Source organism: Leptodactylus fuscus, chromosome 8, assembly GCF_031893055.1.
Source record: "Leptodactylus fuscus isolate aLepFus1 chromosome 8, aLepFus1.hap2, whole genome shotgun sequence".
NCBI classification, from domain to species: Eukaryota; Metazoa; Chordata; class Amphibia; order Anura; family Leptodactylidae; genus Leptodactylus; species Leptodactylus fuscus.
Genome location: NC_134272.1, coordinates 96589634 through 96616419, shown reverse-complemented (window position 1 = coordinate 96616419; position 26786 = coordinate 96589634). Strand labels below are relative to the sequence as shown.

General features: G+C 53.8%; 3 protein-coding genes across 8 annotated transcripts in view; 1 reads left to right on the top strand and 2 right to left on the bottom strand.

Annotated features, from left to right (window-relative positions):
- Positions 1-3170, top strand: part of ITGB5 (integrin subunit beta 5) — a 63859-nt gene extending 60689 nt beyond the window's left edge. Inside the window, exons 12-14 of the mRNA XM_075285486.1 lie at positions 181-382; positions 460-626; positions 710-3170. Of these exons, the coding sequence (XP_075141587.1) occupies positions 181-382; positions 460-626; positions 710-832 (492 nt within the window). The 3' untranslated portion in view covers positions 833-3170. The remainder of the gene's footprint in view (positions 1-180; positions 383-459; positions 627-709) is intronic.
- Positions 3171-4975: 1805 nt separating this feature from the next.
- On the bottom strand, positions 4976-10795 carry UMPS (uridine monophosphate synthetase). Its single transcript, XM_075284726.1, has 6 exons — positions 10637-10795; positions 8635-8788; positions 7885-8532; positions 7635-7810; positions 7253-7367; positions 4976-5609 (listed from the first exon to the last, which is right to left on the bottom strand). Exons 1-6 carry the CDS (start codon positions 10769-10771, stop codon positions 5431-5433), a joined length of 1407 nt encoding a protein of 468 aa, XP_075140827.1. The 5' UTR covers positions 10772-10795; the 3' UTR covers positions 4976-5430.
- Positions 10796-18232: 7437 nt separating this feature from the next.
- The window catches only part of KALRN (kalirin RhoGEF kinase), a 311247-nt gene continuing 302693 nt past the window's right edge, over positions 18233-26786 (bottom strand). For all 6 annotated transcript variants that reach the window (XM_075284733.1, XM_075284737.1, XM_075284732.1 and 3 more), the window contains 8 exons: positions 25074-25239; positions 21933-22054; positions 21569-21700; positions 21191-21355; positions 20899-20977; positions 20462-20662; positions 19981-20119; positions 18233-19256 (listed from right to left, as the gene is read on the bottom strand). In XM_075284733.1, the coding sequence (XP_075140834.1) occupies positions 18711-19256; positions 19981-20119; positions 20462-20662; positions 20899-20977; positions 21191-21355; positions 21569-21700; positions 21933-22054; positions 25074-25239 (1550 nt within the window). In that variant the 3' untranslated portion in view covers positions 18233-18710. The remainder of the gene's footprint in view (positions 19257-19980; positions 20120-20461; positions 20663-20898; positions 20978-21190; positions 21356-21568; positions 21701-21932; positions 22055-25073; positions 25240-26786) is intronic.

Below are 26786 nucleotides of genomic sequence, written 5' to 3'. Positions count from 1 at the left end.
TAGGATTCCAGGGAGCTGTCACTGCAGGAACTCTGCGCAATGTTTTCTGTTTTGCTGATGTTTGGAGTTCTGCGCCAATCTGGAACGCCGGTGCTGGCGTGTGCCATAGACACAGATGAGGACAGCTGGTGCCGGTACCTGACAGCGCACAGAGCCCCCTACTGGCGAGAATGACACTAGCACACAGGCCAGGACAAGGCGCGCTACCTCCACATCCTTCTCTGCTGCAGGGGGCGCCACTCACCTCATCTCTGTCTTTCAGATACTGAGAGCTCCGAGGCCGTCCTGTGCGTCTACAAGACCGAGAATGAATGTGTCATGAGGTTCACGTACACGGAGGACCCCAACGGGAAATCCATCCTGACTGCACTGAGGGAACCAGGTGAGTGGGAGTCATTGCAATCTGCAGGAGAGAGCGCCCCCTATCTACAGATATATATCCCATCCATGTCTCCTCAGAGTGTGCCAGTGCCCCGGACGCGCTGACGGTACTGCTGGCGGTGGTGGGCAGCATATTACTGGTCGGCCTCGTTCTTCTGGCGGTCTGGAAACTTCTGGTGACTATCCACGATCGCCGTGAGTTTGCGCGGTTTCAGAGTGACCGGTCCAGAGCCAAGTATGAAATGGTGAGTGCGAGGTGACCTGAACACCGCCATCTAATACCAAAGAGTGTCCCGCTACCCCCGTAACAAGAGTCTTCTCCCACCAGGCGTCCAACCCGCTGTACCGGCAGCCGATCTCCACCCACAACGTAGACGAGATGTACAGCATGATGAGGAAACCCTACAACGGAACGTCCAATGGATTCCGACCAGCAGATGACGTGGACTGAGGGGGCGGTGAGCGCGCTCCATTCCCCTAACCTAGAGGGCGCTGTGTGGCGTCGGCAGAGCACATCCAAGATGGCCGCCATTGGCTTATTTGCACATTTATAGACTTCTATTGGGCGCTGCCGACTAGAGCGGCACCTCCTGGATCCTACACTGAAGGAGTCTGATCGCAACCAGACTGAGGGCGCAGCCGCCCTGGGATTAACCCACAACCTGCCACATAGACAATTAGGATGTGATATTCGGGACTAGATCAGGACTAACCAGGGGGAAGATTCGCCAATTCTGCCATGTGTTTGTGATGCAGCTAAAGAACACAGCGGCGACTCCGGTGCTGCAACACGGACACGCTACGACCTCGCAACTGGGACAGCGGAAATATCTAGAGACTTCAAGGGTTAAACAGCTCAAGCGGAGAAGTCTCAAATTCTGTTCCTCTTCAGCTGGTGGCTGCACGTACACCCCATGGGGACGAGACCCAGCTTTCCTGGAGCCCTGAATGGCAAGCTAATAATGCAACAAGTAATGTGATCGAGGTTGCTGTGCATGGCAGACTTACTGATCAGGGCTCTGGGAAAGCTGGGTGGAAGAGACTTGACAGAAAATTGACAATAGACGACACTTGACAGAAAATTTGTGGGGGAGGGAGAAGAGTCCAGATACGGTGCCTGTAATCGTCACCTCTGACCCCAAATAATATGTCATCTCCATAAAGTGCAGTCACTGTATCCGACCCCGGAGCTGCACTCACTACATACAGTACATAGCAGAACAGTGAGCGCAGCTCTGGAGTCTAATACAGCGAACTAGTGAGCGCAGCTCTGGAGTCTAATACAGCGGACTAGTGAGCGCAGCTCTGGAGTCTAATACAGCGGACTAGTGAGCGCAGCTCTGGAGTCTAATACAGCGGACTAGTGAGCGCAGCTCTGGAGTCTAATACAGCAGAATAGTGAGCGCAGCTCTGGAGTCTAATACAGCGGACTAGTGAGCGCAGCTCTGGAGTCTAATACAGCGGACTAGTGAGCGCAGCTCTGGAGTCTAATACAGCGGACTAGTGAGCGCAGCTCTGGAGTCTAATACAGCAGAATAGTGAGCGCAGCTCTGGAGTCTAATACAGCGGACTAGTGAGCGCAGCTCTGGAGTCTAATACAGCAGAATAGTGAGCGCAGCTCTGGAGTCTAATACAGCGGACTAGTGAGCGCAGCTCTGGAGTCTAATACAGCGGACTAGTGAGCGCAGCTCTGGAGTCTAATACAGCGGACTAGTGAGCGCAGCTCTGGAGTCTAATACAGCAGAATAGTGAGCGCAGCTCTGGAGTCTAATACAGCGGACTAGTGAGCGCAGCTCTGGAGTCTAATACAGCGGACTAGTGAGCGCAGCTCTGGAGTCTAATACAGCGGAATAGTGAGCGCAGCTCTGGAGTCTAATACAGCGGACTAGTGAGCGCAGCTCTGGAGTCTAATACAGCGGACTAGTGAGCGCAGCTCTGGAGTCTAATACAGCAGAATAGTGAGCGCAGCTCTGGAGTCTAATACAGCGGACTAGTGAGCGCAGCTCTGGAGTCTAATACAGCGGACTAGTGAGCGCAGCTCTGGAGTCTAATACAGCGGACTAGTGAGCGCAGCTCTGGAGTCTAATACAGCGGACTAGTGAGCGCAGCTCTGGAGTCTAATACAGCAGAATAGTGAGCGCAGCTCTGGAGTCTAATACAGCGGACTAGTGAGCGCAGCTCTGGAGTCTAATACAGCAGAATAGTGAGCGCAGCTCTGGAGTCTAATACAGTAGAATAGTGAGCGCAGCTCTGGAGTCTAATACAGCAGAATAGTGAGCGCAGCTCTGGAGTCTAATACAGCAGAATAGTGAGCGCAGCTCTGGAGTCTAATACAGCAGAATAGTGAGCGCAGCTCTGGAGTCTAATACAGCAGAATAGTGAGCGCAGCTCTGGAGTCTAATACAGTAGAATAGTGAGCGCAGCTCTGGAGACAGTGGCTCCTTATGTGGATTGTATGTAAGGGTTGGAGGTGTAGATTTTGGGGAGCGCTTTGGTGCCCTTCTCCCCCGACTTCTGACTACAGAATAATTTTAGACCTCGATATTGCGCAGACCCCGGGATGAGATCTAGGACGCAGCTTGTCGCAGACGCTTTGGTACGTTTCTTACCTTTTTCTGCAGATTATTTTTGTACTTCCGGCCATGGCGATTTTCTCCAGACGACCGTCCTGGGTCAAAGTTTTAACAATTTCCTGGATTTTTAATTATTCAGGTTTTAGTACTAGAGAATATTTTGATATTTTGCTGCAATCATTGTAATAACATTAAATTAATAAAGGCTGTAACAGCGGCTGTGGTGGTGGCAGCAGAGGTGCAGATCTCTGGTGGTAGCGCAGATCTCTGGAGGTGGGGGTGGTGGCGCAGATCTCTGGAGGTGGTAGCACATCTCTGGTGGTAGGGGTGGCAACAGAGGCGCAGATCTCTGGAGGTGGGGGTGGCGGCAGAGGCGCAGATCTCTGGTGGTAGCGCAGATCTCTGGAGGTGGGGGTGGTGGCGCAGATCTCTGGAGGTGGTAGCAGATCTCTGGTGGTAGGGGTGGCAACAGAGGCGCAGATCTCTGGAGGTGGTAGCAGATCTCTGGTGGTAGGGGTGGCAACAGAGGCGCAGATCTCTGGAGGTGGCGGCAGAGGCGCAGATCTCTGGAGGTGGTGGCGGCGGTAGCGCAGATCTCTGGAGGGGGGGGTGGTGGTAGCGCAGATCTCTGGAGGTGGGGGTGGCAAATTCCCCAGAAATGAATGGAGCGCCCCCTACTGAAGACGTAAGTGTACAACCGACCCTGGTGACAATGACCTGAGTTCCCCCTGGACAAGGGAACCCGTCAGGGAGCTTTGGGGCGCTCTCAGGTCTTTGTGGATTGGGGTTTAGTGTCCGAAATCTGTTACAGGCAAAAATAAACCTTTATCCTGTCCCTGGAGATGAGTCTGATTGGACTCCTGGATGGAGCCCTTGATGCCTGCGCAGCTCCTCAAAGAAGGTGCAAGTGCGGGAGTACAAGCAGTAGGTAGGTGTGTAGTGTTCTTATGTGGCTGTAGGTTGTTACAATCAGCAGTTTGGAACATTAAACCCACCCCCATAGTGCCTGACCCTGTAACCCCGCCACACACTGATGGATGCTGCAGATCACTGGCAGCTGGAATGACGGCCGAGCGTCTACATCCCAACATAGGAACAAAGGCATAGCCGGGCTTAGGACTCTCCTCCCCTGGTCCTGGCCACATAAACCTCCCAGCCGGCCCACTGGTAACTCTCCGCAGCCTCAGGGCAGTCACTGGATGACAAGATACCACGGCCCACAATGATGACGCCCCCTAACAAATATTAGGGTCACTATGCTCTCTGTAGGTGTGGGTGTAGGAGTGACCCCCCCCCCCCCCCCCCCAATCTATCCTTCGTTCCTGTTAAAAAGGGTTCTGTAAATGCATTCAAGATGTTCTGCAGCTGCCACTGTGCAGGGATTTACCATTAGTTAGGAGCTGCGGCAGATCTCACGCTCACTAGATCGGTGACATCTCTCCCCCTCCCCCACCATCAGCACAATCACTGGGGCACAGTTAGTAGGTCTTGTGGGGCATAAAAAGTGATTTGGCCAAAAAAGAAGGCATCACATATGCTGGAAGTCTCCGCCATTATACACTGTGCCAGCTGCGGTGCTTGTCACAATGTATCAGTGCAGACAATGGTGGCATGGCCGAGTCTGCAGCACTTTTTAGTTACAATATCATGCCCCAGATGTGACCAGCACCTTATCCTGTGACCCCGCCACACACGCTCAGGCCCCGCCACACACGCTCAGGCCCCGCCACACACGCTCAGGCCCCGCCACACACGCTCAGGCCCCGCCACACACGCTCAGGCCCCGCCACACACGCTCAGGCCCCGCCACACACGCTCAGGCCCCGCCACACACGCTCAGACCCCGCCACACACGCTCAGACCCCGCCACACACGCTCAGACCCCGCCACACACGCTCAGACCCCGCCACACACGCTCAGACCCCGCAGAGGATTGGCAGCTTTATTTATTGGATGTAGTGCAACGACTCAAGTCCCATCTGTTTAGGCCGAGCATTCACATCCCAACACAGGGATAAAGGAATAACCAGCCCATAACTGATAGGAGAAGGAAGGCTGCAGTCCTATGTCAGTGACGCTTCGCCATTGTAGAAAGATGTTCTGCAGCTTCTAATAGTCTGTGTGTCTCCAGGCCAGAGCTCTGCTTGCTGTCAGTGAATAAGACTTTCCATCCTACAGCTGAGGGGTTGTTACATTGTATCCTGGACTCCAGACCAATACACGGTAAGACTCCGGGCAGGTTTCATCCAGAAGAATGACTGAAGATCTTACATTCAAGAGCTCTGCTTGTGTCAGTGAATGGAATCAGAGTCTGGTAGACAAAGGCAGAAACATGGACAGTGACGAAACCTCATAACACGGAGAGATGAGCGCAGTCAGGACGCGGCGTGAGGAATGTGCGGAGAAATATGAGAGCGGCGCCTCCAATCAGAGGGAAGGGACTGGTCATGTGACATGTTCGCTGGTTCCTGCACGATTAGGACTCTCCTCCCCTGGTCCTGGCCACATAAGCCTCCCAGCCGGCCCGCCGGTAACTCTCCGCAGCCTCAGGGCGGTTACTGGATGACAAGATACCACGGCCCACAATGATGATGTCAGAGCCCTTGTTAGCGATGACCTCATGAGGCGTCTGATACTGCTGACCCAGAGAATCGCCTGTAAGGAGCAAAGAGATGGCCGTGAGTAACCCCATAACTAGGAGCGCACACATGATAGCATGATGGGGTCACCAAGCCCTGCACATACATCACATGTCCAGGACTAGGAGCGCACACGTGATAGCATGATGGGGTCACCAAGCCCTGCACATACATCACATGTCCAGGACTAGGAGCGCACACATGATAGCATGATGGGGTCACCAGGCCCTGCACATACATCACATGTCCAGGACTAGGAGCGCACACATGATAGCATGATGGGGTCACCAGGCCCTGCACATACATCACATGTCCAGGACTAGGAGCGCACACGTGATAGCATGATGGGGTCACCAGGCCCTGCACATACATCACATGTCCAGGACTAGGAAGCGCACACATGATAGCATGATGGGGTCACCAAGCCCTGCACATACATCACATGTCCAGGACTAGGAGCGCACACGTGATAGCATGATGGGGTCACCAGGCCCTGCACATACATCACATGTCCAGGACTAGGAGCGCACACGTGATAGCATGATGGGGTCACCAAGCCCTGCACATACATCACATGTCCAGGACTAGGAGCGCACACGTGATAGCATGATGGGGTCACCAAGCCCTGCACATACATCACATGTCCAGGACTAGGAGCGCACACGTGATAGCATGATGGGGTCACCAGGCCCTGCACATACATCACATGTCCAGGACTAGGAAGCGCACACATGATAGCATGATGGGGTCACCAAGCCCTGCACATACATCACATGTCCAGGACTAGGAAGCGCACGCATGATGGGGTCACCAAGCCCTGCACATACATCACATGTCCAGGACTAGGAGCACACACGTGATAGCATGATGGGGTCACCAGGCCCTGCACATACATCACATGTCCAGGACTAGGAGCGCACACATGATAGCATGATGGGGTCACCAAGCCCTGCACATACATCACATGTCCAGGACTAGGAGCGCACACATGATAGCATGATGGGGTCACCAAGCCCTTCACATACATCACATGTCCAGGACTAGGAGCGCACACGTGATAGCATGATGGGGTCACCAGGCCCTTCACATACATCACATGTCCAGGACTAGGAGCGCACACGTGATAGCATGATGGGGTCACCAGGCCCTGCACATACATCACATGTCCAGGACTAGGAGCACACACGTGATAGCATGATGGGGTCACCAGGCCCTTCACATACATCACATGTCCAGGACTAGGAGCGCACACGTGATAGCATGATGGGGTCACCAGGCCCTGCACATACATCACATGTCCAGGACTAGGAGCACACACGTGATAGCATGATGGGGTCACCAAGCCCTGCACATACATCACATGTCCAGGACTAGGAGCACACACGTGATAGCATGATGGGGTCACCAAGCCCTGCACATACATCACATGTCCAGGACTAGGAGCGCACACATGATAGCATGATGGGGTCACCAAGCCCTGCACATACATCACATGTCCAGGACTAGGAGCGCACACATGATAGCATGATGGGGTCACCAGGCCCTTCACATACATCACATGTCCAGGACTAGGAAGTGCTCAGGTCAAACTCTACAGCCCCTGAAAGGGAAAGACATGCGATGCGGCCATCTTCTAGAAGACCCTGTGACTTCACTCACCTCCCGGCTGCATCTGGACCCCCGGGGTGAGGTGGAGACACTGCGGCCGCTCGCTCACTTTACCTCCAGAGATGAAGCCAAACACAAACTTGGGGTTCTCCTCCGCCATCTTCACCTGCAGGAACAGAGAGCGATTGTACAGACAATGGAGAAGTGGGTTATAGCAACGAGGGGAAGGGGTCAAGTCACTGCAGACCCCAAACCCCACTATACACATTCCTCCCCGATACTCTGTGTGTAGCTGACATACATCATGGCCGCCATCCCCTCCCTCCCTCCATCAGGGGTCAGTCTTCGTTCACCTGATTCCACCGCTGGCCTGGTGATTACCATTTTGGAGAATTCAGCTCCAGACCCAGTTAGTCAGTGACCGCCTACTTACAGCCGCCTTGGTGTATTCTCCGGTAGCCAGCGACCCCTCAGAGCTCATCTCAGCGATCACCAGGCAGCCCCTCCTCAGCTCCTCTCCCGCCTCCTGGAGACCTCGGACCACCCCCGGCCCGGGCACAGCATGGACATTCACCACATCGGCCCAAGATGAAATCCTGTAGAGACCCCCTGTGGAGAAAAGAAGGTCAGGTCACAGCGCCCCCTGGAGAGGAGAGGTGGCAGAGAGCAGGACAGGTCCTTACCCTCATACTGATGCTTCACCGTGTTCCCAATGTCTGCAAATTTGCGATCTTCAAAGATGAGGAAGTCGTGCTGATCGGCGAGTGAGCGGAGCCGGGAGGAGATGTCAGGAGTGAAGTCGCTCAGGATGTCCACGTGGGTCTTCAGCATACAGATGGCGGGTCCCAGCTCCGCAGCCAGCCCCAGAAGCTCTGCAGAGTCTGTGACGTCGGCCGACACACACAGGTTACTCGCCTTCTTCTCCATGATGTGCAGCAGTCGCTTCGCTATTGGGTGAATGTCTGGGAGAGCGGCGCGGGCGGAGTAGCTGAGGACAGGGCTGCGGGGCTGGACTGGAGCGGTCACCTTATTGTCAGCGATGAAACGCCGCACCTTCTCCACCATCTCTGCGTCCACCTTCCCCAGACGCTGCAGCACATCCATGAGCTGGGGGAGGGTGCAGATGGCGTGCAGTCTGATACCGTTCTCTGCCAGCTTCTCCCGGCCGCCCTGCTCTCTGTCCACCAGCACAATGGCGTCCGTCACCTGCAGCCCCTCCCTCCTCAGCACCTCGGCCGTCTCCAGGACGCTAGAGCCGCTCGTCACCACATCTTCAATGATCAGACAGGTCTCCCCGGGGGTGATGGCGCCCTCCACCAGACGCTTGGTTCCTACAGGAGAGAGAACGAATGAAAGACCCCAAAAAACAACCACAAGACTGGAAATATCTACAGGAGCCCGGACACAGGTCACATGATGCAGAAGGAACGCACCATAATCTTTGGCCTCCTTCCTGCGGATCAGCATCGGCAACAGATGAGATGAACAAATGATGGTGGCGAGTGGGAGCGCGGTGTACGGAACGCCACAGACCGTCTTATACTGAACCCCGGCATCCTGCGCCGTCTGGTAGAGGCGATCAGCGACCTGCAGAGACAGAGGAGGAATCAATCTATCCTCACATTGTAATGCCCCCTCCCCCCATACCACTAAATATCTGCCTGCCCCCTGTGCGGAGACCTGTAGTGACCGGCACAGACCGGAGGCCTCGCTGTAGTGACCGGCACAGACCGGAGGCCTCGCTGTAGTGACCGGCACAGACTGGAGGCCTCGCTGTAGTGACCGGCACAGACCGGAGGCCTCGCTGTAGTGACCGGCACAGACCGGAGGCCTCGCTGTAGTGACCGGCACAGACCGGAGGCCTCGCTGTAGTGACCGGCACAGACCGGAGGCCTCGCTGTAGTGACCGGCACAGACCGGAGGCCTCGCCGTAGTGACCGGCACAGACCGGAGGCCTCGCCGTAGTGACCGGCACAGACCGGAGGCCTCGCCGTAGTGACCGTCACAGACCGGAGGCCTCGCCGTAGTGACCGGCACAGACCGGAGGCCTCGCCGTAGTGACCGGCACAGACCGGAGGCCTCGCCGTAGTGACCGGCACAGACCGGAGGCCTCGCTGTAGTGACCGGCACAGACCGGAGGCCTCCCTGTAGTGACCGGCACAGACCGGAGGCCTCGCTGTAGTGACCGGCACAGACCGGGGGCCTCGCTGTAGTGACCGGCGCAGACCGGAGGCCTCGCTGTAGTGACCGGCACAGACCTGAGGCCTCGCTGTAGTGACCGGCACAGACCGGAGGCCTCGCTGTAGTGAGCGGCACAGACCGGAGGCCTCGCTGTAGTGACCGGCACAGACCGGAGGCCTCGCTGTAGTGACCGGGGGCCTCGCTGTAGTGACCGGCACAGACCTGAGGCCTCGCTGTAGTGACCGGCACAGACCGGAGGCCTCGCTGCAGTGACCGGCACAGACCGGAGGCCTCGCTGTAGTGACCGGCACAGACCGGAGGCCTCGCTTACCCCCCCTGTCTTCCCTTATTGCCCCCTCCGGTCCCCTGCCCTCCTCTATTACCCCTCCGGTCCCCTGCCCCCCTCTATTACCCCCCTGCCCCCCCCCTATTACCCCTCCGGTCCCCTGCCCCCCTCTATTACCCCCCTGCCCCCCCTTATTGCCCCCTCTGGTCCCCTGCTCCCCTCTATTACCCCTCCAGCCCTCCTTTATTGCCCCCCTGCCCTCCCTTATTGCCCCCTCCATTATCCCCCTGCCCTCCCTTATTGCCCCCTCCAGTCCCCTGCTCCCCTCTATTACCCCTCCAGTCTCCTGCCCCCCTCTATTACCCCCCTGCCCTCCCTTATTGCCCCCTCCGGTCCCGTCCCCCTCTATTACCCCCCTGCCCTCCCCTATTACCCCCCTGCCCTCCCTTATTGCCCCCTCCAGTCCCCTGCCCGCCTCTATTACCCCCTGCCTTCCCTTATTGCCCCCTCTGGTCCCCTGCCCCCCTCTATTACCCCCCCGCCCTCCCTTATTGCCCCCTCCGGTCCCCTGCTCCCCTCTATTACCCCTCCGGTCCCCTGCCCTCCCTTATTGCCCCCTCCGGTCCCCTACTCCCCTCTATTACCCCCCTGTCCTCCCTTATTGCCCCCTCCGGTCCCCTGCTCCCCTCTATTACCCCCCTGCCCTCCCTTATTGCCCCCTCCGGTCCCCTGCTCCCCTCTATTACCCCCCTGCCCTCCCTTATTGCCCCCTCCGGTCCCCTGCTCCCCTCTATTACCCCCCTGCCCTCCCTTATTGCCCCCTCCGGACCCCTGCTCCCCTCTATTACCCCCCTGCCCTCCCTTATTGCCCCCTCCGGTCCCCTACCCCCCTCTAGTCCCCTGCCCCCCTCTATTACCCCCCTGCCCTCCCTTATTGCCCCCTCTGGCCCACAGTCTCCTCCCTCTACCTGATTGAGCAGCGCCGGGTAGGACACGATCACCCTCAGGTCGAAGTACACCGGGGACAGGACGCCGCTCTTCAGGGTGAACTGCCCGAATTTCAGCGCCTGGACCCGGTACAGCTCCTCCGCCAGCAGCTCCATCTCCCCACGTGTGCGGAACTTCCGCCCTCCGGTACAGACACCAGGGGGCACCAGAGCGCGGGAGCGGCGACACTTTTATACTCCAACAAGATGGCAGCATCACGTGTCATTAGAAGCGGGAATACTAATGTATGAAGCGACCCCTGGCGGCCGCGGGCGGTATCACCGCGTTACCTCATGTGTCCGAGTTCTGGCTCATATAGGGGGCGCTGAGGTAACTGGTTCACTGAGAGGGGCGCAGACGTGACAGGACGTTTACATAGGTGGCGCAGAGGTAAGAGAAGCTTCATATAGGGGGCGCTGAGGTAACAGGGGCTTCATATAGGGGGCGCTGAGGTAACGAGCTTCATATAGGGGGCGCTGAGGTAACGAGCTTCATATAGGGGGTGCTGAGGTAACAGGGGCTTCATATAGGGAGTGCTGAGGTAACAGGAGCTTCATATAGGGGGCGCTGAGGTAACAGGGGCTTCATATAGGGGGCGCTGAGGTAACAGGAGCTTCATATAGGGGGCGCTGAGGTAACAGGGGCTTCATATAGGGGGTGCTGAGGTAACAGGGGCTTCATATAGGGGGCGCTGAGGTAACAGGGGCTTCATATAGGAAGTGCTGAGGTAACAGGAGCTTCATATAGGGGGCGCTGAGGTAACAGGAGCTTCATATAGGGGGCGCTGAGGTAACAGGAGCTTCATATAGGGGGCGCTGAGGTAACAGGAGCTTCATATAGGGGGCGCTGAGGTAACAGGAGCTTCATATAGGGGGTGCTGAGGTAACAGGGGCTTCATATAGGGGGCGCTGAGGTAACAGGAGCTTCATATAGGGAGTGCTGAGGTAACGAGCTTCATATAGGGGGCGCTGAGGTAACAGGAGCTTCATATAGGGGGTGCTGAGGTAACAGGGGCTTCATATAGGGGGTGCTGAGGTAACAGGAGCTTCATATAGGGAGTGCTGAGGTAACGAGCTTCATATAGGGGGCGCTGAGGTAACAGGAGCTTCATATAGGGGGCGCTGAGGTAACGAGCTTCATATAGGGGGCGCTGAGGTAACAGGGGCTTCATATAGGGGGCGCTGAGGTAACAGGGGCTTCATATAGGGGGTGCTGAGGTAACAGGGGCTTCATATAGGGGGCGCTGAGGTAACAGGGGCTTCATATAGGGGGTGCTGAGGTAACAGGGGCTTCATATAGGGGGCGCAGAGGTAAGAGGAGCTTCATATAGGGGGCGCTGAGGTAACGAGCTTCATATAGGGGGCGCTGAGGTAACGAGCTTCATATAGGGGGCGCTGAGGTAACAGGGGCTTCATATAGGGGGCGCTGAGGTAACAGGGGCTTCATATAGGGAGTGCTGAGGTAACGGGCTTCATATAGGGAGTGCTGAGGTAACGAGCTTCATATAGGGGGCGCTGAGGTAACAGGGGCTTCATATAGGGGGCGCTGAGGTAAAAGGGGCTTCATATAGGGGGTGCTGAGGTAACAGGGGCTTCATATAGGGGGCGCTGAGGTAACAGGGGCTTCATATAGGGAGTGCTGAGGTAACAGGAGCTTCATATAGGGGGTGCTGAGGTAACAGGGGCTTCATATAGGGGGCGCTGAGGTAACAGGGGCTTCATATAGGGAGTGCTGAGGTAACGAGCTTCATATAGGGGGCGCTGAGGTAACAGGGGCTTCATATAGGGGGCGCTGAGGTAACAGGGGCTTCATATAGGGGGTGCTGAGGTAACAGGGGCTTCATATAGGGGGCGCTGAGGTAACAGGGGCTTCATATAGGGAGTGCTGAGGTAACAGGAGCTTCATATAGGGGGTGCTGAGGTAACAGGGGCTTCATATAGGGGGCGCTGAGGTAACAGGGGCTTCATATAGGGGGCGCTGAGGTAACAGGGGCTTCATATAGGGAGTGCTGAGGTAACGGGCTTCATATAGGGAGTGCTGAGGTGACAGGGGCTTCATATAGGGGGCGCTGAGGTAACAGGGGCTTCATATAGGGGGCGCTTAGGTAACAGGGGCTTCATATAGGGGGTGCTGAGGTAACAGGGGCTTCATATAGGGGGTGCTGAGGTAACAGGAGCTTCATATAGGGGGTGCTGAGGTAACAGGGGCTTCATATAGGGGGCGCTGAGGTAACAGGGGCTTCATATAGGGGGCGCTGAGGTAACAGAGGCTTCATATAGGGGGCGCTGAGGTAACAGGGGCTTCATATAGGGGGCGCTGAGGTAACAGGAGCTTCATATAGGGGGTGCTGAGGTAACAGGAGCTTCATATAGGGGGTGCTGAGGTAACAGGGGCTTCATATAGGGAGTGCTGAGGTAACAGGGGCTTCATATAGGGGGTGCTGAGGTAACAGGGGCTTCATATAGGGGGTGCTGAGGTAACAGGAGCTTCATATAGGGGGTGCTGAGGTGACAGGAGCTTCATATAGGGGGCGCTGAGATGACAGGGGCTTCATATAGGGGGTGCTGAGGTAACAGGAGGTTCATATAGGGGGCGCTGAGGTGACAGGGGCTTCATATAGGGGGCGCTGAGGTAACAGGGGCTTCATATAGGGGGTGCTGAGGTAACAGAGGCTTCATATAGGGGGCGCTGAGGTAACAGGAGCTTCATATAGGGGGCGCTGAGGTAACAGGAGCTTCATGTAGGGGGCGCTGAGGTAACAGGAGCTTCATATAGGGGGCGCTGAGGTAACAGGAGCTTCATATAGGGGGTGCTGAGGTAACAGGAGCTTCATATAGGGAGTGCTGAGGTAACAGGAGCTTCATGTAGGGGGCGCTGAGGTAACAGGGGTTTCATATAGGGGGTGCTGAGGTAACAGGGGCTTCATATAGGGAGTGCTGAGGTAACAGGAGCTTCATATAGGGGGTGCTGAGGTAACAGGGGCTTCATATAGGGAGTGCTGAGGTAACAGGGGCTTCATATAGGGGGCGCTGAGGTAACAGGGGCTTCATATAGGGGGCGCTGAGGTAACAGGAGCTTCATATAGGGGGCGCTGAGGTAACAGGAGCTTCATATAGGGGGTGCTGAGGTAACAGGAGCTTCATATAGGGGGCGCTGAGGTGACAGGGGCTTCATATAGGGGGTGCTGAGGTAACAGGAGCTTCATATAGGGGGTGCTGAGGTAACAGGAGCTTCATATAGGGGGTGCTGAGGTAACAGGGGCTTCATATAGGGGGCGCTGAGGTAACAGGAGCTTCATATAGGGGGTGCTGAGGTAACAGGAGCTTCATATAGGGGGTGCTGAGGTAACAGGGGCTTCATATAGGGGGTGCTGAGGTAACAGGGGCTTCATATAGTGAGTTCTGAGGTAACAGGAGCTTCATATAGGGGGCACTGAGGTAACAGGAGCTTCATATAGGGGGCGCTGAGGTAACAGGAGCTTCATATAGGGAGTGCTGAGGTGACAGGGGCTTCATATAGGGGGCGCTGAGGTAACAGGAGCTTCATATAGGGGGCGCTGAGGTAACAGGGGCTTCATATAGGGGGCGCTGAGGTAACAGGGGCTTCATATAGGGAGTGCTGAGGTGACAGGGGCTTCATATAGGGGGCGCTGAGGTAACAGGAGCTCCATATAGGGGGCGCTGAGGTAACAGGGGCTTCATATAGGGAGTGCTGAGGTAACAGGAGCTTCATATAGGGGGCGCTGAGGTAACAGGGGCTTCATATAGGGAGTGCTGAGGTAACAGGAGCTTCATATAGGGGGCGCTGAGGTAACAGGGGCTTCATATAGGGAGTGCTGAGGTAACAGGAGCTTCATATAGGGGGCGCTGAGGTAACAGGAGCTTCATATAGGGGGTGCTGAGGTAACAGGGGCTTCATATAGGGGGCGCTGAGGTAACAGGAGCTTCATATAGGGGGTGCTGAGGTAACAGGAGCTTCATATAGGGGGCGCTGAGGTAACGAGCTTCATATAGGGGGTGCTGAGGTAACGAGCTTCATATAGGGGGTGCTGAGGTAACGAGCTTCATATAGGGGGTGCTGAGGTAACGAGCTTCATATAGGGGGCGCTGAGGTAACAGGGGCTTCATATAGGGGGCGCTGAGGTAACGAGCTTCATATAGGGGGCGCTGAGGTAACAGGGGCTTCATATAGGGGGCGCTGAGGTAACGGGGATTCATATAGGGGGCGTTGAGGTAACAGGAGCTTCATATAGGGGGTGCTGAGGTAACGGGCTTCATATAAGGGGGTGCTGAGGTAACAGGAGCTTCATATAGGGGGCGCTGAGGTGACAGGAGCTTCATATAGGGGGCGCTGAGGTAACAGGGGCTTCATATAGGGGGCGCTGAGGTAACAGGGGCTTCATATAGAGGACGCCCCATATAGAGGGAACAGTTTGACCTCCCTGCACAGTTTTTATTCTTTTACTTCTTTGCACAATGGAAAATAAATGGGTAAAAGGAGGATCCGGCCGAGGCCACAGGCGCCTCATGTTAGTGAATGGAGTCACGTTGCGATCCGAGGGTGTTGCGACCATTGTGAGAATGTCGGGAAATGCGAGGTCACAGCGACACTTCATAGACTATACATTATATAGACGCTTCTGGAGTCTCTTATATAGAAACCTAAAGATATATCTCATACTTATCACCGCTACGGAAAGTCATTCTGTCAGGTCCAGCCGCCGACCCCGCTCATATTGTGTCACGTGGACAGACGGGCCGACCCCGATCGTATTGTGTCACGTGGACAGACGGGCCGACCCCGCTCATGTGTCACGTGGACAGACGGGCCGACCCCGCTCATGTGTCACGTGGACAGACGGGCCGACCCCGCTCATGTGTCACGTGGACAGGCTGACCCCGCTCATGTTGTGTCACGTGGACAGACGGGCCGACCCCGCTCATGTTGTGTCACGTGGACAGACGGGCCGACCCCGCTCATGTTGTGTCACGTGGACAGACGGGCCGACCCCGCTCATATTGTGTCACGTGGACAGAGGGGCCGACCCCGCTCATATTGTGTCACGTGGACAGAGGGGCCGACCGCTCATATTGTGTCACGTGGACAGAGGGGCCGACCCCGCTCATGTTGTGTCACGTGGACAGAGGGGCCGACCCCGCTCATATTGTGTCACGTGGACAGAGGGGCCGACCCCGCTCATGTTGTGTCACGTGGACAGACGGGCTGACCCCGCTCATATTGTGTCACGTGGACAGAGGGGCCGACCCCGCTCATATTGTGTCACGTGGACAGAGGGGCCGACCCAGCTCATATTGTGTCACGTGGACAGACGGGCCGTCATTGGTCGCTATTGATATTTATTGTGCCGCGTATTTTCTTCATTTCTACTTAAAAATCTGTAGCTGTGAAAACCTCGAAAGAATCACGAATACGGTTTTTACAGGCGGCAAATGCAGTTTGTATGTAAGTAGAATTAGGAAGGTTTCTGGTGTTGTATGATGTCACAGCGTGGTCATGTGACGCAGCATAGTGTGGTAAAGATGGCGGCCAATTGGTTCTACTCCGTCATCTCATTTAGGCCCCTGGTGCCGGCAGATAGTATTGCAGTCTAGTACACTTTATTAATTTGGCGCCGCTGATCTCACCCCATTGGTTGGCGCCGTTCCTATGAGTAATATTAAACATCAGTAAATGGCGAGGAGACGGCGACAGATAAACTCTTTATTTCACACTGTACAAAGCGAATATTAACAGCGAGATAACGGCCTCAAACCTGTGGCCTCTGCGGTTTGTGCGACTACAATGATGCACAAAGTGCACAGAATAAATCCAGACCACTACAACCCTCATCAGGGGTCGTGGGGAAACTCCAGTCCTACACAAAGTAATGTCACTCCCCTAACGTACACACTCCTCCCTCTCGGTATATAGGACCCTCCTCTGCACTGTAAACACTACGCCTTCCAGTGTATATGCTCCTCCCCTGCACAGTGCACAACCCCTCACACAGTGTACAGACTCCTCCCCTGCTTAGTGAAGACTCCTCACCTGCATAGTGCACAGGCTCCTCCCTCACACAGTGTACAGACTCCTCTCCTGCATAGTGTACAGGCTCCTCCCCTGCTTAGTGTAGACTCCCTGCCTGCATAGTGTACAGGCTCCTCCCCTCCAGAGTGCACAGCCCCTCCCTCTCACAGTGCACATCCCCTCCCTCACACAGTGTACAGACTCCTCCCCTTCTTATTGTACAGGCTCCTCCCCTGCTTAGTGTACAGGCTCCTCCCTCACACAGTGTAGACTCCTCCCCTGCATAGTGTACAGGCTTCTCCCCTGCTTAGTGTACAGGCTCCTCCCTCACACAGTGTATAGGCTCACCCCCTGCTTAGTGTAGACTCCTCCCCTGCATAGTGCACAGGCTCCTCCCCTAAGTGTACAGGCCCCTCCCTCACCAGTAGTTGTGAATCTGCAGGTTCCTTTATTGCTGCAGCTCCAGATATTCCTCACCAGTAGTCGGGTGTCAGACTCTACCTAGGGGGGCAGTTGTCAGGTAATAGTCACAGAACTAAAGTCCACCCAGGACAGAACACATTACGTGTATGTTCACACTGCTCAGTTACAAATCAAATTACAATTTGTGGTAAATGAGGCAGAAAACCAATAACTGCACTGTGTGAATATAACCCAGAGAAGAATCAAGTGGTACGGGAAATGTAAGGGGTGCGTGATATCGGGAGATTAGATTGTCAGCTTCTGGGGTCAGGGATGATGGCAGTGATACATTCAGGCCTTGCTCCAGATTGATTATATTTCCGCCATATTATGATAGGGGGCGTGGCTTAGCAGTAATTACACAATTCTACCTCTAGCCGGCCACACCCTCCGCCTCTCGTCTCGCTCACACAGTTGGCACCTCTAGGACAGTAATCCTAGATCTCCCCCCGCAGCGCCAGAATAGGGCGGAGCCTGCGGTCACTAAAACATGGCGGCTACTCTGCTTGTGTCTCATCTGTAGGACGGCGCCATGTCACTATGGCAGGTATGTATATAATCCATACATTAGTGTTTGTGTAGATCCTGGTGTCCTTGGGGGCTTCTCCCCCCACCCCAAAGTCGTCTGAGCACCACCAGTTTAGGAAAAGTCACAGTGAACACAAAAAACCACAGAAACTGAATCCAACCAGTTCCGATGAGAGTGCAGGGGGTCCCGATGTGAGTGCAGGGGGTCCCGATGTGAGTGCAGGGGGTCCCGATGTGAGTGCAGGGGGTGCCGATGTTAGTACAGGGGGTCCCAATGTGCGTGCAGGGGGTCCCGATGAGAGGTCAGGGGGTCCCGATGAGAGGGCAGAGGGTCCCGATGTGAGTACAGGGAGTCCCGATGTGAGTACAGGGGGTCCCGATGAGAGTGCCATCGCCGCCATCATACAGGTGCTCCCCTCACTGCACCTTGACCCCAGATCTTCTGTAGCCTTTTGCCTAATACCAATGGGATTAATAACCAGAGATTTGGTGCACATACCTCAGTGATGGCTGCAGAGCATCTGCCCCCCCCCCCCCCCCGCCCCGTGTGACATGGTACATTCCTCTCTAATGCCCCTCATGGGGGGGATTTCTAAGGCTTCTCTGGTGCGTGCAGATGTCGGGTAAATTCCGTATCGCTCTATAGGGTGTGTGTGTGTGTGTGTGTGTGTATATATCTCTGACTGTAACCCCTTCACCCCCAGACAGTGTCAAACCCCAAATAAATAAAGATGTCAGGGGAGGGGCCGGCGTCCATAGATTGCACAGTGATGTCTCCGATCTCAGTTCCAGTCGCGAGATTGTTTCACAAGACGACGTTGATGTCAATGACGACGATTGTGATCCAGTGTGTGAGGTCATGTGACTATAGCAGCACAAAGGGTTAAACTGTTCATCAGACAGCACCGAAAGTTAAGTCCTAACCATAAAGAGACGTGGCGGTGAGGACACCCCCGGGCCACGGATTTGGCTTAATACTGTACTGGGATCGGACGTCGTGTGTCCTCCATCACTGAACCAGTAATACGGCCGCGCTCTTCATGTCCCCGTTGCACTGCGACTTATGATAAAGCTCTTGGCGTTGGGCAACGGTCGGGCGTCATTCTGGTGTTTACGCCTTTCTATGAAGGTCGCCAACCGTGTGGTGTCCAGAGGAACCTTAGAGTAATTACTGTAATGTGGCTGAAGCCACGGATGGAGGAGACATGTGGCCACGGTGGGCCTCCAGCGAGCGTCCTCCTGCAACGTCGCCCTGACAAAGTCCTGGGCCGCCTGACTGACGCTGGCGAAATATTCCAGCGGGAAGGAGTAATCCACGCGGCAGATGTTCATACACGTCTCCTCGCTGCTCTCATCCAGGAAGGGCGAGACCCCGCTCAGCATCACGTACGTCAGCACCCCCAGACTCCAAATATCACTCGCCAGGGAGACCGGGGCCCCTTTGATGATCTCCGGGGAAGCAAATTCAGGGTTGCCCAGCAGTTGGTGCGTGTAATACTGGCCGGTGATCTGCACGGCGTCCTCCAGGTCGATGATCTTCACCCGCGGCACCGGGATCCGGAGGTCGATCATCAGGTTCTCCGGCTGCAAAGAGAAAATGGAACATGAAGAACAGAATTCACCTGCCGCCAGGAGACAACGCGGGGGAAGGGGAGGTAGGAGCCACCCAGCTTTCCTAGACTAGTGAAGCCTCTGCACCGCCCCAGGCCCTCATACATTATAACTGGACAGGGCTCAGGTAAGTACTTGGAGCAACAACAGCAGCCATATTAGTTGTCACAAGACAAAGACAAGGAGATGTCACTACTCCGCTGGAGAGCTGCCCATCAGGTGCCAGGGAAAGCTGTATCACAACTCTGCAGTGAGCTGTATTGGCCATTTTGTCATCACACAACTTTCCTAGACCCCAGTCACGCCTCAGGACCCCCCCGGGCTCTCCAACAGTATAACTGGAAGAAGATGCAGTTCAGGTGATCAGGAAAGCTGGGTGGCGACACTCAGAAAGCTTTGTGGCAACCAATATGGCTGCCATTACTACTCTAAGACTGGATACGGATCGCTACTATGGCCCCACAGTCAGCCATTATATGGATACCATATTATTGTCACCCAGCTTTCCAAGATCGCTGAATTGTGACCTTGCCTGGTCATAGAGAAAGAAATTTGTAAAGCTGGGTTACAGGCAACCGCTGTAATAGAAGCCATATTGGATATCACCCAGCTTTTCCAGGAACACCTGTTTGATTGAGGTTTAATTCTGTTGACCCCCTCCCAGGGATTCAGAGATGGTACAACCCGATCTTCTCACCTTCAGGTCTAAATGGGCGACGCGGCAGCTGTGCAGGTACTGGAGGGCGCCCATGATGTCCCGAATATAGAAGGCCACTTTCTCCTCCATTAACTCATCGTGGTTCATGAGATAGTCCAGCAGTCGCCCGTCCTCCATCCTGAAAATCGCACAGAGACAAGGAGAGCGTCATGACACGTACACAGCGGAGGACCACAAAGGGTTAAAGGGCCACTAACCCAAATAGGAGGCTTATTCTCTCCAGTGTCATCTGTGGGGCGCAGCTAAGATCAGTGACTCAGATCAACTACAATGTCTGAGATCTATCCCGTCACAGCAAGGCCTCAGGCTGCAGAGCTTCCCTCCACCATACTCTACACTGCAGCTAATCACCCCCTGTCCAATCAGGCTGCAGAGCTTCTCTCCCTTATGCTTTACACTGCTGCACTGCTTATGTGATCTTATTGTCTCTGATAGGCCCTGCCCCACATATAACACTCACAGGTCCAGGACAAGGACGTAGGCGCCGGCGGTCTCGTAGGTGTCGTGCAGGGTGATGTACTGCGGGTGCTGCAGGTGCTGGAGCAGAGCCGCCTCATGGGCCACTTGTTCGCGCTTCTTCAGCTTCTTGTTCACAAATTTTACAGCAACGTCCTTCCGGGAATTCTTCTGGACACATTTCTTCACCACAGAAAACCGTCCCCTGGGCAGAGGCAAGAAAAGAGGGCGACTATAGGGGGCCACTACAGGGGGCAGATTACAGGGGGCAAGAACAAGGGGAGACGGCAGGGGGAAGTAGGAGACTACAGAAGAAGATGACTACAGGGGGCAAACATCCAGAAAACGACAGCTAAACCTGCTGCAGTAGTCAGACAAGTGGTAGTCAGACATGTAGGGAGCTCTGTGGTAGTCAGACACACGGGGGCGCTCTAGACTTACCTTCCTATTTCCTGCTGTTCCAGATACACCTGCTCAAAGTTCTCCTTCCAGTATACAGTAGATCCGTCAGTGTTTGCATCTAAAAAGACAAGTTCTTGGGTAATGTATATTTTGGAAGGGAACAGATGGGCGTCAGATCTTTGAGGGGGGGATAGCTCATACCCGGAGGTGGGGGTATCAGCTGTTTGGAGGAAAGTCATTCTTTGTGGGGTTCGGTTTTTTCGGAGTCCCCAGTGTTGTGTCAACTCCCAGTCAGGTTTTTTTTTTGTGAATTTCGACGGTCACAACTCACCATTCTCAGGCAGCCGGATGGGTTCGGAGGGGTCACTGGGCAGGCTGATGCCCCAGGGGTTACTGGCACTGACTCTGAACTGGTAGGTGCCCCCAGGTCTCAGGTCTTCCAGTACGAGGTAAGTATCCAAGGTGCAGGCGACAGACTGCTGCCAAACTGGGGAACCTGCGGACAAACAGTGAACTGATCACATGACCTAAAAAGAGGGGGTGGGCATGTAGCATAGATCATAATGGAGGTATAAACACCATAGCACCCCCCCCTGGACAGCAAGGACTAGTGCACCTGTGGACCCCCTCCACCCTTATAGGAGAGACATAACCCTCAGATCAACCCCTCCCCCATGACAAGAGGTGGCAGCCCCACCCCCTACCTCACCTTCATCCTTGTACTCCACTGTGTACCCCGATATAGTGCAGTTGCCAGTGCTGGAGGGCGGCAGCCAGCGGAGGATGACGGAGGTGCTGCTTCTTTCCTGAGCGATGGGCTGACTGGGGGCCCCGGGGACACCTGCACAAAGAAAAGGTCAGGAACAATGTTCTAGCGCCTCATTATTGGCCCCTGATCCCTAATAAAGGGCCCCGTCCCCCTGTGATTATAGACTGAGGTCTCTGTATATTGGGGCGCACAAAGTTACAGCTCAGCATTTGCACCGCCCTGTCTGTGTCTGATCCCACTTGCCCCCTGTTGTCTTGGTTATTGCCCCCCGTTGTCTTGGTTATTGCCCCTGGCTCCTCCGTACCTTGTACTTTGATGCTGGCGGACGTGGAGGCGGAGCCATGCTCATTAGTCGCCACACAGATGTAGATGCCGCTGTCCTGAGGCATGAGGTTGCAGATCTTTAGTCTGATGTCTCCAGACTCACTACAAGGACAAAGGGATGAAGAGGAGAATGAGGAAGGACATCAGTGAGGGTAATAGTGAAATCACAGCCCTCTGATGCTCGACCCCTGTTCGCACAGCTGAAAGGTTGTTACTGTGTCTCAATAAACATCCTGGAATTCCGTACAGGAGAGATTTCTGCTGCCGTATTTATCTTACAAGGAATGTATCTTCACTGATACATTGTAACAGACCCCATACACATGGACCGTTATATACAGAGATACACCCGGCTGTCATACAGGTATACACACGGGCTCACCTGGCTGTCATACAGGTATACACACGGGCTCACATGGCTGTCATACAGGTATACACACGGGCTCACCTGGCTGTCATACAGGTATACACACGGGCTCACCCGGCTGTCATACAGGTATACACACGGGCTCACCCGGCTGTCATACAGGTATACACACGGGCTCACCCGGCTGTCATACAGGTATACACACGGGCTCACCCGGCTGTCATACAGGTATACACACGGGCTCACCCGGCTGTCATACAGGTATACACACGGGCTCACCCGGCTGTCATACAGGTATACACACGGGCTCACCCGGCTGTCATACAGGTATACACACGGGCTCACCCGGCTGTCATACAGGTATACACACGGGCTCACCCGGCTGTCATACAGGTATACACACGGGCTCACCCGGCTGTCATACAGGTATATACACGGGCTCACCCGGCTGTCATACAGGTATATACACGGGCTCACCCGGCTGTCATACAGGTATATACACGGGCTCACCCGGCTGTCATACAGGTATATACACGGGCTCACCCGGCTGTCATACAGGTATATACACGGGCTCACCCGGCTGTCATACAGGTATATACACGGGCTCACCCGGCTGTCATACAGGTATATACACGGGCTCACCCGGCTGTCATACAGGTATATACACGGGCTCACCCGGCTGTCATACAGGTATATACACGGGCTCACCCGGCTGTCATACAGGTATATACACGGGCTCACCCGGCTGTCATACAGGTATATACACGGGCTCACCCGGCTGTCATACAGGTATATACACGGGCTCACCCGGCTGTCATACAGGTATATACACGGGCTCACCCGGCTGTCATACAGGTATATACACGGGCTCACCCGGCTGTCATACAGGTATATACACGGGCTCACCCGGCTGTCATACAGGTATATACACGGGCTCACATGGCTGTCATACAGGTATATACACGGGCTCACCCTGCTGTCATACAGGTATATACACGGGCTCACCCGGCTGTCATACAGGTACAGTGGGGCAAAAAAGTATTTAGTCAGTCACCAATAGTGCAAGTTCCACCACTTAAAAAGATGAGAGGCGTCTGTAATTTACATCATAGGTAGACCTCAACTATGAGAGACAAAATGAGAAAACAAATCCAGAAAATCACATTGTCTAATTTTGTAAGAATTTATTTGCAAATTATGGTGGAAAATAAGTATTTGGTCACCTACAATCAATCAAGATTTCTGGCTCTCACAGACCTGTAACTTCTTCTTTAAGAGTCTCCTCTTTCCCCCACTCATTACCTGTAGTAATGGCTCCTGTTTAAACTTGTTATCAGTATAAAAAGACACCTGTGCACACCCTCAAACAGTCAGACTCCAAACTCCACTATGGTGAAGACCAAAGAGCTGTCAAAGGACACCAGAAACAAAATTGTAGCCCTGCACCAGGCTGGGAAGACTGAATCTGCAATAGGCAACCAGCTTGGATTGAAGAAATCAACTGTGGGAGCAATAATTAGAAAATGGAAGACATACAAGACCACTGATAATCTCCCTCGATCTGGGGCTCCACGCAAAATCTCACCCCGTGGGGTCAAAATGATCACAAGAACGGTGAGCAAAAATCCCAGAACCAGGCGGGGGGGACCTAGTGAATGAACTGCAGAGAGCTGGGACCAATGTAACAAAGCCTACCATCAGTAACACACTACGCCGCCAGGGACTCCGATCCTGCAGTGCCAGACGTGTCCCACTGCTTAAGCCAGTACATGTCCGGGCCCCTCTGAAGTTTGCTAGAGAGCATTTGGATGATCCAGAAGAGTATTGGGAGAATGTCCTATGGTCTGATGAAACCAAACTGGAACTGTTTGGTAGAAACACAACGTTTCGTGTTTGGAGGAAAAAGAATACTGAGTTGCATCCATCAAACACCATACCTACTGTAAAGCATGGGGGTGGAAACATCATGCTTTGGGGCTGTTTCTCTGCAAAGGGGCCAGGAAGAATGAATGGGGCCATGTATCGTGAGATTTTGAGTGCAAACCTCCTTCCATCAGCAAGGGCATTGAAGATGAAACGTGGCTGAGTCTTTCAACATGACAATGATCCAAAGCACACCGCCAGGACAACGAAGGAGTGGCTTTGTAAGAAGCATTTCAAGGTCCTGGAGTGGCCTAGCCAGTCTCCAGATCTCAACCCTATAGAAAACCTTTGGAGGGAGTTGAAAGTCCGTGTTGCCAAGCGACAGCCCCAAAACATCCCTGCTCTAGAGGAGATCTGCATGGAGGAATGGGCCAACATACCAACAACAGTGTGTGCCAACCTTGTGAAGACTTACAGAAAACCTCTGACCTCTGTCATTGCCAACAAAGGAGATAGAACAAAGGATTGAGATGACATTTTGTTACTGACCAAATACTTATTTTCCACCATAATTTGCAAATAAATTCTTACAAAATCAGACAATGTGATTTTCTGGATTTGTTTTCTCATTTTGTCTCTCATAGTTGAGGTCTACCTATGATGTAAATTACAGACGCCTCATCTTTTTAAGTGGTGGAACTTGCACTATTGGGGACTGACTAAATACTTTTTTGCCCCACTGTATATACACGGGCTCACATGGCTGTCATACAGGTATAGACACGGGCTCACCCGGCTGTCATACAGGTATATACACGGGCTCACCCGGCTGTCATACAGGTATATACACGGGCTCACCTGGCTGTCATACAGGTATATACACGGGCTCACCTGGCTGTCATGGAGTATGCGCTGCTGTCTCCATCCAGGACGCTCTGGTCCGGCCCTCTCCAGGTGATATTAGGCTTTGGTCGCCCACACACTTTACAATGTAAAGTCACAGTGTCACCCACTACACAGATGATGTCCACCAGGTTAAGTAGGAACTCCGGAGCCACTGTCCAGATTAAAAACATCACATTTACACGGGACTGTATAATCTGTATGTAGTGAGCTCCCCCTAGTGGTGACTGTATAGTCTGTATGTAGTGAGCTCCCCCTAGTGGTGACTGTATAATCTGTATGTAGTGAGCTCCTCCTAGTGGTGACTGTATAATCTGTATGTAGTGAGCTCCCCCTAGTGGTGACTGTATAATCTGTATGTAGTGAGCTCCTCCTAGTGGTGACTGTATAATCTGTATGTAGTGAGCTCCTCCTAGTGGTGACTGTATAATCTGTATGTAGTGAGCTCCCCCTAGTGGTGACTGTATAATCTGTATGTAGTGAGCTCCTCCTAGTGGTGACTGTATAATCTGTATGTAGTGAGCTCCCCCTAGTGGTGACTGTATAATCTGTATGTAGTGAGCTCCCTCTAGTGGTGACTGTATAATCTGTATGTAGTGAGCTCCTCCTAGTGGTGACTGTATAATCTGTATGTTTGTGAGCACCTCCTAGTGGTGACTGTATAATCTGTATGTAGTGAGCTCCTCCTAGTGGTGACTGTATAATCTGTATGTAGTGAGCTCCCTCTAGTGGTGACTGTATAATCTGTATATAGTGAGCTCCTCCTAGTGGTGACTGTATAATCTGTATGTAGTGAGCTCCTCCTAGTGGTGACTGTATAATCTGTATGTAGTGAGCTCCCCCTTGTGGTGACTGTATAATCTGTATGTAGTGAGCTCCTACTAGTGGTGACTGTATGATCTGTATGTAGTGAGCTCCTCCTAGTGGAGGATAATCTGTATAATCTGTATGTAGTGAGCTCCTCCTAGTGGTGGCTGTATGATCTGTATGTAGTGAGCTCCTCCTAGTGGAGGATAATCTGTATAATATGTATGTAGTGAGCTCCCTCTAGTGGTGACTGTATAATCTGTAGGTAGTGAGCTCCCCCTTGTGGTGACTGTATAATCTGTATGTAGTGAGCTCCTCCTAGTGGTGACTGTATAATCTGTATGTAGTGAGCTCCCCCTAGTGGTGACTGTATAATCTGTATGTAGTGAGCTCCCCCTAGTGGTGACTGTATAATCTGTATGTAGTGAGCTCCTCCTAGTGGTGACTGTATAATCTGTATGTAGTGAGCTCCTCCTAGTGGTGACTGTATAATCTGTATGTAGTGAGCTCCCCCTAGTGGTGACTGTATAATCTGTATGTAGTGAGCTCCTCCTAGTGGTGACTGTATAATCTGTATGTAGTGAGCTCCCCCTAGTGGTGACTGTATAATCTGTATGTAGTGAGCTCCTCCTAGTGGTGACTGTATAATCTGTATGTAGTGAGCTCCCCTAGTGGTGATTGTATAATCTGTATGTAGTGAGCTCCTCCTAGTATAGACTGTATATACTGTATGTAGTGAGCTCCTCCTAGTGGTGACTGTATAATCTGTATGTAGTGAGCTCCCCCTAGTGGTGACTGTATAATCTGTATGTAGTGAGCTCCCCCTAGTGGTGACTGTATAATCTGTATGTAGTGAGCTCCTCCTAGTATAGACTGTATATACTGTATGTAGTG